This window comes from Mesoplodon densirostris, chromosome 13 (genome assembly GCF_025265405.1).
Source record: "Mesoplodon densirostris isolate mMesDen1 chromosome 13, mMesDen1 primary haplotype, whole genome shotgun sequence".
In the NCBI taxonomy this organism is placed as follows: domain Eukaryota; kingdom Metazoa; phylum Chordata; class Mammalia; order Artiodactyla; family Ziphiidae; genus Mesoplodon; species Mesoplodon densirostris.
In genome coordinates, this window is record NC_082673.1 from 24463874 (window position 1) to 24479420 (window position 15547).

The 15547-nt window shown below is 42.3% G+C and overlaps 1 protein-coding gene across 3 annotated transcripts; it reads left to right on the forward strand.

The window, feature by feature from the left end:
* Positions 1-5644: 5644 nt before the first annotated feature.
* Positions 5645-10355, forward strand: FABP5 (fatty acid binding protein 5). 3 transcript variants are annotated; one of them, XM_060116147.1, is made up of 5 exons: positions 5645-5660; positions 6946-6981; positions 8547-8719; positions 9102-9203; positions 10155-10355. In XM_060116147.1, the coding sequence occupies exons 2-5, from the start codon at positions 6963-6965 to the stop codon at positions 10206-10208; spliced, it is 348 nt and encodes a 115-aa protein (XP_059972130.1). In that variant the 5' UTR covers positions 5645-5660; positions 6946-6962; the 3' UTR covers positions 10209-10355. The 3 variants fall into 3 exon arrangements, with proteins under 3 accessions (XP_059972130.1, XP_059972128.1, XP_059972129.1); XM_060116146.1 differs by lacking the exon at positions 5645-5660 and adding an exon at positions 5899-5957; XM_060116145.1 differs by lacking the exons at positions 5645-5660; positions 6946-6981 and adding an exon at positions 5806-5957.
* The last annotated feature ends 5192 nt before the right edge of the window (positions 10356-15547 follow it).

Here is a 15547-nt window from a genome sequence, read left to right on the forward strand (position 1 = left end):
GCTTACCTCAGGTGGCTTTGTGGCATTTGGCACATTAGTTTTAAACAGGCTGGATCATTAGTACACCCACCTTGTTCCTGCCAAAGAGATGACCTGTTCAAACAAACACACCAACAAACAAACAATCAAAAATCTAGAGTTTCCAGATACAATTGAAAGCAATTAGGACGGATGATATATGCAGCTCAACCCCCGCAAAAGACTCTGTGGTAACTTCTTGGAAAATTCACTTCATGTTATCAAATGAATTTATCTGATATTTTCAAAGACATTTAATCCTTGAGAGTTTTCAGAATGTGTTGAAAAATTTTACTAAATGTTGATTAAATTAAAAAATATATATGAATGCAGTTCCTTAACTGGTGTAAGCTTAGGTGACAAACTCCTTGAAGACAAGGACTACAACCTATTCCACATAATTGTTAAGTGGTCTAAAAACGCAGGCTGACTTGAATCAAAGGAGTCTGTCATGAGCTTGCCTTTCATTTACGGGTAAGCAGAGCAGTGCGCACATGACATATTTGTGTAAGGTCAGGTGAAGAGAGAAGGACTGACTATGCCTCACAGCCTTTCTTCCCTCCTGTAAGGCAACCTTCAGGTTTTACATTAGATGATACTAGAGTCCCATGATAATGTCATACTTGAAATTTAGGCTTTGGAACTGCCTGATAGGTAAGAGTTACATTTCACAACTCTTCATCCAACATCATTCAATTTGAGATACTTGGAGTGAAAGAGAGTACTGTTTATAATTACAACAGGACAACAAGCATCAGACAGACCTGTCCCAAGGCTAACTGGGACCCATAAGCACCATATCTTGCACTGTGCCAAAAACACTGTTCAGTTCTGCTAATCTATCAGGGCAGAAAGGCCATTAGGAACCTCAGCTTTGTCCTGAGGGATTAACTATTATTTTGAAGCTACAAGATAGATGACAAGACATGAGATTTGTGACACAAGTATTCTTTAGCGACATTCTAAGATAGAGCCAAACCAAGATCATGGTTGCCCTCAATGATAACACCCACTCAGCTCCCAGTTCCTGTAGGAAATCATGGCGTTTAGCCAACCTAGAGAACAGAAGGTGGTTCGTTGGAAACTCAGATTGGTTTCTCATTACTAAAAGTGAGTCATTCAACTGAGAAACTATTGCTGTAAAGGAGGAATTCAGGAACACAAGAGGCAAGACAACATGGGGAAAACGCATGGGAGAATAAAGCAAACTTTCACTACATGCTGTTCAATTTATAACTTTAAGTTTTATATAACTTAAGGGTGTAAATTGAAGTGGGCAGGCGAACAGACCCAAGCACTGGCATCACCTGGGAGTTCATTAGAAATGCATGATCTTATGCCCAGAGACTTACTAAATCAGATTCTGTGTTTTTAACAAGACCCCCTGGTGATTTGCATACTAAAATTCGATAAGTAATGCTTTATAGTGATCACTTTGCTTTTCCTCCTCCTTCTTGGATTCATCTGGGCATGTACTTAGAGAAGACTCAATGGTCTGAACACGGATTGCTTTGTATAATCTCTGCAATGATTCATTTAATGTGGTGCTCTTTCTTTTTCTACCAGCTGTGTGCTTCTAGGCCACCAAGGCTTGCTGTCCTAGGAAATGATTATACATTATAACTAACTTTGTGGAATGTACATTCATCTATACAAACTGCAGCTGGAAACTTGTCTTAAGCAAAATTACACGGTATACACCAACAGTATGTGTGCGATTGTGGAAGCTGACAAGCTACTAACACTTATCAAAGAAAACCTGCAAGAAATACTCCGTTTTACCACTAGGTGGAAATAGAGTAATTTTGAGTGTACTTTTCAGGGCTATCAACTACTGCAGGAGTACTTCATAAACTGAAAGGATTCTAAGATATTAATTAGTCTAATCCTTACCTCCTTAATTCCATAGATGAGAAAACTGAGGTTTAGAGATATTAAAGAAAATTGCATATAACTAGTAGTCTACTAGAGCCACTGGGGGAAGAGTCGCCAGTAATTCAGGATTCTTCAACCATTTTCATCTACAAGAATAATGTGTTATTATCCTCCAGCATGAAGGAACACATGATGTGACACCTATACTGTCTCTGTGCTGCCACTAAAACTAATGACCAGCACAGTTCCTTCTGTTTGTAAGGATAGGCTAGGATAAAAGTGTAGTCCCTTGTTCCTTGTATTGTAATGGAATTAATCTCAATCAAGTGATAATTCTCCTCCCTTTTTCCAATGAAGAGATACTCAACCATCCCGTGGACTGAAAAAAAATGCACAACCTAAAAACTGAGAATTATGTTTTATTCAGCTGACTTTCTGAGGACTTAAGCCTGGGATACAGCCTCTCAGGTAGCTCTGAGGGACTGCTCCAAAGAAGTAAGGGAAGAGCCAAGATATAGAGGAGTTTGTGCCGGTAAAAAACAAACAAACAAACAAAACCATGTAGTTGAATATCAAAAGATTACTGCTAAACACAAAAGAACAGACATCTCGAGTTAATGATTTTAGTGCTTTTCTTTGTATGGGCTCATTGAAATTATTCTTTTGCCATGCACCTTAACTACTTAGGGCCAAGATGCTGTTTTCCCTCCATCCTGAATCCCTTCAGAGCACACATGGGGGCGGCTTTGTGGCCACAGCAACATCCTCTGTTTACTGAAATAGCAGGCGATATTCTTTGTCCACAGTCCCATAAAGTCATACAAGACTTTAATCAGATTTGTTTTCACAACAGTTTTGGTTTTTACACTTATACTGGGTTCAAGTTAAGTAGTCTAGAACAGGACTTTAATTAGCAGGTTAAGGAAGTACTCAATGTTTTTCAGAGCTTGTAATCCATTACTAGTATTCTTAAGAAAGGAAGGGAATCTGAATTTTAGGCTTGAGGTCCCTTAGAAATAATTGACTTCAATCTCTCTCTGTATTTGTAATAGGGATGAGAGGCATCAGAGAACAAGGGATTAAGTGTGTTGCCCGCAGTAGCAGAGCAATCACAATGCCCTTCCTCTTTGTTCCATGAGAGACAGTAACAGGCATTTGGGCCTATATCTCTTATGTTTGTTGATGTGTTTTAACCACGAAAGGATTGTTTCCACTTGTCAACTCAAAAAAATGCACAACCTAAAAGTTGAGAATTACGTTTTATTTGATGGAGTTTCTGAGGACTTAAGCCTGGAAGACAGCCTCTCCGATAGCTCTGAGGGAATGCTCCAAAGAGGGAATGGAGGAGCCAGGATATAGAGGAATTTTTGCAACAAAAACCAGATAGAGCACCAGAAGACTACTGTTAATTAAAGAAAACTAGACATCTCAAGTTAAAAAATTTAACGCTTTTCTATATATGGGAAGATGCAACAGTCTGGGATCACACCTTTGATATGTGCCTTAACTATCTAGGGCCAGTATTTTGCTTTTTTCCATCCTGAATCCCCTCAGGGCGCACAGTCAGGACGCTGCTGTGGCTGAGGGCTTGATGGTTGCAACATCCTTTGTTTACTGATGTGGCAGGGACATTTTTCACCTACACACTCATCACATCAAAGAGTGCGCTTGAAAGTTAAGTTTTGGGTAATGCCTCTGGTATAGAAACAATTTAAGTACCTGAGTATTTAGTGCTATAGTGCCAATTTCCTTCTGATATTTCTATAGCATGGTTGACTATGATAATCTAAAAATTAGTATTCCGGTATGGAGTCCTGGCTATTATTACCATATTCTATACAACAATGGACAAAACCTGCTGAACTAGCACATTAGTAAGGCAAGTCCAAACACATAGGAACTGTTTCTCCAGGAGGAGGGGCAGTGGGCTGCGCTAAGTGTCTGGAAGCCAGCACTTGCTTTGCTGAGCAAATGATGCACTCAGCTGCCCTCAGAATGTGAATGTTTGCTGAGCAGTAGAGCCTCAGGTGTGTGATGTACCGGCCCTTAGTGGCACAACTGCATGGCCGGAGTCACTCATTAATTAATTAATTAATTAATTAATTAATTAATTTGCGGCACGCGGGCCTCTCACTGCTGTGGCCTCTCCCGCTGCGGAGCACAGGCTCCGGACGCGCAGGCCCAGCGGCCATGGCTCACGGGCCCAGCCGCTCCACGGCACGTGGGATCCTCCCGGACCGGGGCACGAACCCGTGTCCCCTGCATCGGCAGGCGGACTCTCAACCACTGCGCCACCGGGGAAGGGGAAGCCCTGAGTCACTCAGTATTAAAATGGTACCACAAGGAAAACTGGGATGACCCTAAAATTAGGGCAGGAACTTGAAAGGGCTACAGTGCTGGGGAGTAAATGTCCTGAGGCACGCGGGGAGATGACAAACCAAGCTCAGATTTCAGTTTGTTAAGGAAGGTACAAGAGCTAGTGTCTTGGAATAGTTCAGGGGACTATAGCCTCTACTCTTTTTTTTTTTTTTTTTTTTTTTTTTTTTTTTTGCGGTATGCAGGCCTCTCACTGTTGTGGCCTCTCTCGTTGCGGAGCACAGGCTCCGGACGTGCAGGCTCAGCGGCCATGGCTCACGGGCCCAGCCGCTCCGCGGCATGTGGGATCTTCCCGGACCGGGGCACGAACCCATGTCCCCTGCATCGGCAGGCGGACTCTCAACCACTGCGCCACCAGGGAAGCCCAGCCTCTACTCTTAATCCCTTGAGGAGGAGAGTGAACCAGAGGCAGTCAGCTGTGGACCTATTTCACAAGGTCTAGAGTGAGAAGGATCGGACAGGCATTCTGGTTCTGCCACTCTGCAAACTTTCCCTGCCTTGTTTCTCTTTCCGAAAGTTGGGATAATATTCTTCAGCAAAAATCTAGTGGAGATCAGTTAATGGATATAAGGGAGCCAGGAAGTACGGCATCCAGCAAGGAGACCCTGAGTAAATAGACCTTATGCCCACCAAGCTGGCTACCCTCTCTGTGTGGCAACTTCCCCACCTCATCCCAACTCACTCCCACAGAAACCCAGGAGCACAAAGTAAGATACTGCGGCAAGCACACTTTGAAAAGTATCACGTTCTACATACAAACACAGGGTATTATTATGATAAAAGGTGAAGAGGAAAAGCGCTGGAATCTAAAGACTTGGGAGCCTGAGGGGAAACTGAAAATATAAATAATAAAACATACTTGAATGAGAACATTTAATAGCAGTGGCAGTCACTTAAGCTGATATACCTGCTACAGAGTCTGAGTTTGGAAAACCAACTTCCTGGGACATCTCCATCCACCCAGCACTTTCTGATAAAATGGTCTAACTCAACTCAGGTATACACACATCCCGAGGCCCCATTTGGTCCGGGAGTGGCCTGAGAGAACGGGTTGTCTCAGGAGGGTGTGGGATGAGGGTTTGCCCCCTGTCTGCGAGCAGCGACTAGTGAGGCCAAGAGGTTTATCAATCGATCAATCAAACTACCGATCAATCAATTCCTGCCATTGGAGCGGAGCGAAGGCTAATCGATTCTTTGGGGGTGTTTTGAACGGAAGAGGGGCGGCAGCTTGACGTGGGATCGGTGGGCCAGGTCCGCCGGTAGCCCCTCTGGCTTCCTGGGCGTAAGGAGGCGCGGGAACGTGCAGGGGCTGGCGTCCGGTGTGGCGTGGGGCGCGCCGGGCGAGTCCCTGCTTGCAGGAGGCGCCGGAGGAGTCCTCGCGGCCGGAGCAGGTGGAGCGGGTTTGCCTGTCTGGACCCCCGGAGCGAGGCCCGGAGGCGGGGGGCGGGGGGGCGGGCGGGCGAGGCGCTCCTCTCATTGGCCGCCGGGCGCCGCCCTGCGCGCGCTCCGCCTTTATAAAGCAGCCGCGGTGGCCTGGCGTCCGCACGCCAGGTTCCCGGCGCCCGACCCTCCTTCGCTTTCTCTGCACGCTCGCCCGCCCGCGCCCACCATGGCCACCATTCAGCAGCTGGTAGGAAAATGGTGCTTAGTAGAGAGCAAAGGCTTTGACGAATACATGAAGGAAGTAGGTGAGGTTCCCCAGCATGCGGCGCTGCAACGTGGCACGTGTATGTCTGTCTGTCCCTAGGTCCCCTTCGGCGCGCTGGGCTCAGAGGCTGGGCGTGCTTGGCTGCCTATCCCCGACCCCGTTATCCTCTTCCACCTCCGTCACGGGCGAGCGGCGGGGAGAGCGTGGGCCTCTCGGTCTGCCCCGCTCTCTGCTGCTTTCCCCCGGGCGCCACCGCACTTGCTCCCTGCCTTTAGCGCGCTCACCCCCCCTCCCACCCCAAACTTCACTTTTTTCGACCCCTCCAGGCAGCCCTCTTAACTTTCCCTATTTTTCTTCCTCCACCACTCGCCCTCCCTAATCCTGCCGCCGTCCTCCCACTCGCACTCGCTCCGTCGTGGCCCCACCCACTCGCCTTGCCCACCCTGCCGCATCTTTGTTCCTAGATGGCGCGCGGGGTCCCCTCCCTCTTCTCCATGGGGACGCGGTTTCTAGCAGACACCCTTTAGAGGGTCTGAACCGGGCTACTGCTTCAGCTTCCATTCCGCTCTCGGCTGCATCTCCCCTACCCGCAGGTCCCCCACCCCCACCCTCTCCGGGTGCGCCGGGCCCTTTGGGTTGGCACAGCTCCCCGGGGAGCATCGGGGCATCCTCGCCTCCGCGCCCCAGAGCGGCGCTCAGAGGCGTGGCACTGGCGGCGCTGTCCTGTTGGCGGGTGGCCTGTGGGAGGAGCGCAGTGAGGTTGACTGTGCCCGGGGATGGGGAGGCAGTGCAGCGCGGCCCTGGCCTCTGCATCTAGAGCGTGGAGGGCAGGGAGGCTTTGTTGGGAAACCGCGGTCAGAAACTGCCGGTCCCTCCTGCGGCTGCTTTCCTACCACATCCAAGATGGCTGTGGCTTTGCAGAAGGCACTTGACTTATTAAAAGCCTTCCAAGGAAGGATGAGTCTCTGTAGGAAGATTCAAGTTGTCACTCAAAATAGTGCTGAATTTTCTCCTGTCTTTTTCCTGAGCCGGTGACAACGATTGAATGCTGGTTGAGACACTGGGTAGGTTGGCAAACAAAGATGAACCTTTGTCACACGCCCCTAGGAAGTGGGATGGTGAAGCATGGCAAAGAGCCTATCTGAGGGCCTCCCTGGTGGCGCAAGTGGTTGAGAGTCCGCCTGCCGATGCAGGGGATGCGGGTTCGTGCCCCGGTCTGGGAGGATCCCATATGCCGCGGAGCGGCTGGGCCCGTGAGCCATGGCCGCTGAGCCTGCGCGTCCGGAGCCTGTGCTCCGCAACGGGAGAGGCCACAACAGTGAGAGGCCCACATACCGCAAAAAAAAAAAAAAAAAAGATCCTATCTGAGACAACTGCTGGGACTGGGGGATGCTTTAGAAGCCGCCCTCCCACAAATGTTAACATGACTGCTTTCTGGTGCAGAAGTCGCTACAAAGACCTAGGCCCTGAGGTACTTCAGAAACACACCTTCACTAACCTTTGTGCAAGACAGTGGCTGCTTAAGGCTGGTTCTGTGGTGACTCTTGAGTGTCTTTACGAGCCTGTGAGTAAAGCCACCTAACGTACTCAAGTCGAAGAAACACATTTGTGTTTGTTCACATGTGTGAGGACCGGAGAAGGCTGTTTCTCTGCCCATTGAAAGCGAATGTGTTTATCAGATGGCTGGTTTCCAGAGTTCTGGAGTCATGAAGGTTGTCAAGACTCAATTCATTAGAAAGCAATCAAGGTGTAGGAAAAGCAGAGCCCTTTATTTGTCCAAAGTGAGAATAACTAATGACTCTAACGAAACAAGGCACCAGCCTTGAGCCGGCCAAAGAGAAGTCTTCACGGGGACATTTCAAGACTGGCTGAGTGTTCATCATCAAGTCAGTTACTCTGTTTAGGTTGTAATCTCCTCATTTGTGAAACCGAGATTTTGCCTAGAACTAAGTTTCCTACTAAATGTTAACATTAAGGGGAAATACACAGATTATAAATTAAATATATCAATACAGTAATTGAGTTACACAGCTCTGAAATATTTACTCTGTTTGAGGATAAGATTTTTCCTGTTTGCCAGCATTATGATTGTGCAGTTAACTCTTAAAACTTTGTGTAATTTGCGTATCTCAGGATCAATGTTGATTTTGTATAGTCTGCTAATCAAATATTTATCAGGGGCCCTTTATGTGCCAGACTGTGTGCTGGAGTCATAGAATACAATGGTTAGCAGAACTGAGGAAATTGTAGAAGTTCGGATATCTTCCCTAACTTTCTGAAAGCCAGCAGAGCGTGGTGGCTGAGCTATTTGGAGGCCCACGGCCTGCCTGCATTGTGGGTTCACAGCCCCCTCCCTCCCTAGCTGAATGAGCTTGAGTAAATTACATCAGTGCCTCACCTTCTCATCTGTAAAATGGAGACAGTGTATCCACCTTCCACAAGGTTGTCATAAGGCTGCCATGAATAATATATGTCAAGTATGAGCACAAAATATGTGTTCACGGTTGTTATTGATAAGTGAATAGGTGAAAATATGCACAGCATAGTGATTACAATTGAATTGCTGCTTTTATTATGTAAACTATAACTTTGGTCCTCCTGTTGTTTAACATGATATAACATTCTGCAGGAGTGGGGCTAGCTCTGCGAAAAATGGGTGCAATAGCCAAACCGAACTGTATCATCACTTCCGACGGCAAAAACCTCACCATAAAAACTGAGAGCACTTTGAAAACAACACAGTTTTCCTGCAACCTGGGAGAGAAGTTTGAAGAGACTACAGCTGATGGCAGAAAAACTCAGGTCAGTCCTAACTTATAATATCACAGAAGCTTCTAGAATGATAGATTCTCTTAATAACAGTCTTACTGCTTCCAGGCAAGAACTTAATGAAAAAGTCACAAGTTGTTTTATGAATTGAGTTGTGACAAATTAGTGAAAGTACCAGCTTCACAACAGAGTCTATTTTGTAAAAATAGTTTAAGGGACACAAGAAAGAGTGCGTATCCCTTATGTGCATCTAGATTGAAAAGCATAAACTGTATTATGAATGAAATCATTATGGGCTAATGAAGTAGACTCAGAAGGGAAAAGATGAAAAAATGTTGGTTAAGGAGGTTATGAGTCACAGAAACTCTCTTTTATTGTGCTTTGGAAGATTAAAAAGTATACTTTATTTTGGCAGACTGTCTGCAACTTTACAGATGGCGCATTGGTTCAACATCAGGAATGGGATGGAAAGGAAAGCATAATAACAAGAAAAGTGGAAGATGGAAAATTAGTGGTGGTAAGTGTCTGACATCTTATATCTTATTGGGCTTCTTGTTTGAACTCATAGTTCACATAGGTGTTCTGTATCACTGATCATGAGCAGAACTAGGTTTGGAAAGAAAAACACTGCAAAGTAACAAGGTAAATACAAAACACTAATAACTAAGAAAGCCCTTTGTAGAGATAGAGAAGTGAGATGATGAACTAGAGGATGTAGCAGGAGCTGGGTTTAGTCCATGCTCTGCTGCTACATTTACAGTTCAGGCACACTTCAGAGATATTGCAGGTTTGATTCCAGACCACCGCAATAAACTGAGTATCACAATAAAGTGAGTCATGTGAATTTTTTGGTTTCCCAGTGCATATAAGTTATGTTTATACTATTATGTTAAGTGTGCAATAGCCTTATGTCTGAAAAAACAATATACATACCTCAATTAAAAAAATACTTTATTGCTAATAACTGCCCCCAAATTACAATAGTAATACCAAAGATCACTAATCACTGATCACCAAAACCAATATAATAATAATGAAAAGTTTGAAATATTGTGAGAATTACTAACATGTGACACAGAGACAGGAAGTGAGCAAATGATGTTGGAAAAATGGCGCCAATAGCCTTGCTCAATGCAGGGTTGCCACAAACCTTCAATTTGTAAAAAAATGTCTATATATTCTTAGGCATACGTTTTTCTGCTTCTTGAATATGAGAACAGTATTTGCTGAGACTGAATGAATAGTTTAGATATTGCAAATCAATATTTAGTTTTCAGTTAAGCATATGCACGTCATAAGCAAAATAACAGGTTCTAGCTTTTCAAACCCAGGAATCCTAAAGTGCATTTTCTTCGTCTATGAAGTAGGTTACAACGTTTTGTAGGATTGTGTTCCTAGCATTTAACTATCACCATTGCTCTGTGATGTAAGACTAACCTGACTCTTCTAATATCACTCTTTCTCCTAGGTATGTACCATGAACAATGTCACCTGTACTCGGGTCTATGAAAAAGTAGAGTAAAAATTTCATCATCATTTCGGATAGGAAGCTGAGAGGATGAACAAGCTCAGTTCAATGAGCAAATCTCCATACTGCTTTTTTTTTCATTACTGTGTTCAATTATCTTTATCAGAAACATTTTACTTTAACTATTTCAAAGTGTTGGTTTAATTAGGATCATCTCTTTGGTTAGTAAATAAATCTGTTTGTGCTATACCAGTTTTGCATGTTTTTTTTAAGCTTTATAGGAATTTAGTGAGGAGCTTTAACATTTATGAATGGAATAAATTCTGGGGTAGCATTGAGGTTACCATATTGAGATTATATTTTAGTAATTTATATGTAGAGCTACTTCTGTGGCAAATAAACTACCAATCATTAATCTTGCCCTATGCTATTTGAACTTTGTATCAACTCAAGAATCTTAAATTTGTGGCAGAGACTGTTCTCATTGAAAAATAGCTACATAAATAAACTTTATAATTTAAATATTAGAATAAAGATTAAATCAGCATCATTGACTAATAATCATACTTTTAATAGTGTGCTTATAACTATTACTCAGGAATTCTGAGCCAGAAATTCATTTAATAAACTTTCTGAGGACCCACCATGTGCCAGGCAGTCTTCCAGAGGTTAAGGTATATCTGAACACAAGGACAAATCATTGCACTCACTGTGACAAGAAACACTCAGCTTTGAAAGCACATAGTGTGGTCATTAACAAAAGCCGTAAAAGTAATTGAGCTCTGAATGAAATACTTGTGTGTATATATAAAGAATAACTAGAATTCTAGTGACTCCTGTCCTATTTCTCAAGCCAAATAACAAATATCTGCATTCACATTTGGAGAAATTCCTATAGGCACTGGGCTAAAACTATGTATATGATCCTCAGAGCAATACTTAGGGGAGCTAGTAACATTATCTCTGTGCTGCAAATAAGAAAATAGGTTTTTGACTACCTAACTTGTTCAAGGACATAGGAAGCAGGAGAGTTGGAGTGGGAACCTAAAACTCGTGGAGTCCACTCATGACTGGTCAATCATTCTACAGCACTGCATTCTACTGGTCAATCATTCTACAGCATTCTTCTCAGTGGTATTCTTCTCAGTGGTATAAAGATCTTGAGTTTAAAGTACCTAAATGTAATAACTAAGACTTTTCTGAAACTACTCTCTATGCACTGAAATATTAGCTGGCAAGAATCTTTAATTACTGAAAGCTAGCAGTCAATGAAAGAGTTGGACTCACTGATACCCCAGCTCTGTGTTGTCCAATATATAGCTGTATCCCCAGGTGGCTGATGAGCACTGGGTAAGTAAAATACACATAAGATTTAAAGAACTTTATACCAAAAAAAAAAAAAGGAAAACACCTCTGATTTTTTTTATATTGATTACATGTTGAAATCATATTTTTGGATACAGTTGGTTACCTAAATATTGTATATTAATCAAATAATTTTACCTGTTTCTTGTCTTTTTTAATGTGTCTAGGTAATATCTAAAAATTACATGTGCTAAAAAAAAATTACATATGCTGACCTTTTTTTTTTTTTTTGGTCCATATTTTTAGTTGGACAGTGCTGTTCTAGACTTCCTTTTCTATTTGAATTTCATCTTGTGTATTTTTGTCTCCATACTAGAGTTCCTCTTTCATCCCCCTTTTCCCCTTCTAATAATAGTGTACATTTATATGACTCCCTGAACCAAACACTGGGCCAAATACTTTTAAGAGTTTTATAATTCTCAGAACCACCCTAAATGATGTGTATTAACAATTGTTTTCTGCATTACTCAGATGAGGAAACTAAGTCTCAGGGTCTAGGTAATGATACCAAGCCATACAGCTAGTACGAGTCAGAACAGATTGGAGCACAAGTTCATCTGACTAAAACCTGTGCAACCAGTACCATGTTCTAATGTCTGTATTGCTTCAGTTTATGGACAGTGGAGTATTACTAGGGGAAGGGTAGACCCATGTTTCTTCCATGGGGGGAGTTGTTGACATTTTGGGTGAGAGAACTTTTCTTCATTGTGCTCAGCTGTGGCAAGTCGGTGTCCTAAGATCATTGTCACAAAATGCCCATGGCACCCATCAGTCTACCCCAAACACCCTATACATTTCCAGATGTCTTCTAAGGGTATGGTAGCATACCTAGTTGAGAAACACTGGGTAGAACAAGAACAAATGTAGCCCAACTTCATCTTATCTAGTGTCAATCAAACCCTTCTTTCTGCTAAGCAATCCTTAACATCAATTCACCCCTTATCAAAAGGTATAAACTAGTGCCTTCATTGACTATTTTTATTTTCTCTTAACTGGTAGTATGTTAGAATGTATTCTGTTTAGTTCTACAACACACTGCATATATTGGAAGTTTCACTCCCTGAGTTTCACCCAGGTCTATCAGATCTCCTGTTTTCTTCTCTATGCTTCAACACTTTATTGCTGGTAACTTATTGGACATTTCCCTATAGATGTCACATTTAATTTCAAACTGGTTTAATCTCTCTAAAATTTAGTGTGATGATTTAAGTGTTTGGGCTTTGGAAGTAGACAATACTGGAATCCAATTCTGGCTCTACCCTTTTAAGAATTGTGTGACTTAGGGCAGGGTTACTTAACTCCTCTGAACTGTAGTTATACCGTTTGTAAAAGGTACAACATTGCCTGACTTGTAGAGTTGTTTTAAATGTTAAATGAGATAACGTAGGTAAAGCACTTCACATAGGGCCCAGCACATAGTAAAGGCTTAATGTCTCTCCAGTACTGCCCAACAGAACTTTCTGCAGTGATGGAAATGCAGTGTATCATCTGCACTATTCAACACATCGGCACTAGCCCCATCTAGGTGGGTATGGAGTACTTTAAATACGGCGAGTGCAACCGAGGAATTGAATTTTAAATTTTATTTAATTTTCATTAATTAAAATGTAAATTTAAATACATATGGTCAGTAACTGCTGATTTGGACAGCACAGGATGGTAATCTCATGTTTTCCAAAATCAGGTTTCTTATTTGGTTCCAAACCTATTCCTCTTGTGGTATTGTTCATCTCAATCCATGGGAATGTTATTTTTCTAGTTCTCTAGCTAAATGCTTTGGAGTCATCTTTAATTCCTTTCTTTCTTTCCCATGCTATAGCTAATCCACTAGCAAATGATTTCAGCTTTACTTTCAGAAAGTATCTAGAATTCAAGTACTTCTCACCTCTTCCACAGATACCACCGTGATTCAGACTCCACCCTTCTCTCTCCCCTGATCTCCCTGTTTGCATTTTTATTCTTCCAGAGCTATCATTTTAAAATACACATTTAAACATGTCACTCCTCTGGTGAGAATCCTCCACTGGCTTCTCATTTCAGAGTAGAAGCCAAAGTATTTGCAGAGGTCTTACATGATCTTGCCACTCCTCATTTTTTCTCCTTTCACTCTCTTAGCAAATATTCCCTTCCAGTAGACCATTGTTGACACAGCTGTGCTCCTGCCTCAGGGCCTTTGCACCTATTGTTGCCGCTGCCTGGAACAATCTACCTTCTGAAATCTGCTGCCCAGGCTTTCTCACTTCCTTTAAGTCTCTTCTCAAATGTCACCCTAGCAGTGAGTCATCCCCATAGTGTATATTTGCTACCACCCCTCCCGCATACTCTGTATTCCCCTATGCTGCCCTTGCCCTTATCACCAGTCCTGACTAACTATATGTTTACTTTGTTTTTCGGTTAAAAAAATTTTTTTTTTGTGGTTATTATCTGTCTCTCTCCCTGGAAAGTAAGCTCTATGAAGAAGGGGCTTTGTTTTTATCGCATTCTCTATCACTCACCTAGGAAACAACCTAGCACATAGAAGATGCTCAATAAATATCTGTTAAATGAATAAATTCATTAATAAATTAATGGCTCTTCTGTGGCTATTTAACATATTTTAATATTATTTAAGACCCTTTATGATTTTGCTTCAATTTATGTTATTTTTTTAAACCATATTTCTTACCTTTGTACAAATCATTCAACTTAATTAGGTCATTTACTTACCCCAGAGGTAGTGTACTTGATGACTGTAGAATATGAATGTTTGAAATAGGAAGTAAGGAACTCAGTCTAGTTTCTGAACTGGCATGCTGTGACACTCTGCCTCACCAGGAACTAGGCTGCCCGATTGTGATCAACATTTAAATCTTATTTTACTGCAGCTGAGTATTCTGCCAACAGGCAATGTCTGTCAAACAGAACTTGACCTGAGTTGTTTGTGGAGCGTGGTCCAGATTAGATACAATTTACCACAAGTCAAATGATTTAACATAAGTCAAATTCTCACCAAAGAAAAATGTACAGGCAAGAGATGACAACTTTCAGATTATGTCCTTGAGTGCTGCGAGGGCATTGACTGTTCTCTTCAAGCAGAATGAGTGCCTAAGGATGCAGGGTTATTGGCGCATCACACCTGTGACGTCTTTCTAGGCAATATGTGGCTTTTCTCTATGCTAGTATAATTATGTTTCATTTATTGCTAATTTAGCGGTTTCTTGAGTCTTAATCTCGTCAACTGTTTTCTCAAAATTCTGGTATTTGAAATTATGCTAGGACCATAAAATGATTGAGAACCATGTTTTTAGCACCTAGGTTTTAGTTTTGCTAGGTCAGTTGAGGCTCTTACTCAATTCTTGCTGCTTATTAATTAATGATTATTAATGTTGTATTTAAAATTCACTTTTTTTCTATTTTTTAAAAATTGAGGTATAATTGCATACAGAGAAGTGAATCAGCTATATGTATACATATATTCCTTCTTTTTTGGATTTCCTTCCCATTTAGGTCACCACAGAGCACTGAGTAGAGTTCCCTGTGTTATACAACAGGTTCTCATTAGTTATCTATTTTAGGCATAGTAGTGTGTATATGTCAATCCCAATCTCCCACTTCATCCCACCCCCTCCTCTCTACCCTTGGTGTTTATACGTTTGTTCTCTACGTCTGTGTCTCTATTAAAATGGTACAGATGAACCTATTAGCAAAGTAAAATTCACTTTTAAGTTTATGAGAATAATTATAGATTTTCCCTGGGTTCCATGTACCCACACTTCTTCTTTTTTCTTGTTGCCCTCTTAGAATTCACTACTGTTTGGTGGGTCACATGTGATGTGGGTTAGTAGGAAGAACTGATGAAGATGGTGAAGTGGTTTAAAAAGCTGAGTGACACATATTTTGAAATATTGTGAAAGGCAGGGTGGGATGACACATCACTGGTCCCACAAAAACTGGAAAATAACTTGTCTTATGACATCTGGCCTGTCAGGCTCTTGTCACCAGATTATACGTGGACATTTACTTAGGAACAAGTCCATCTCCTCCCAGGC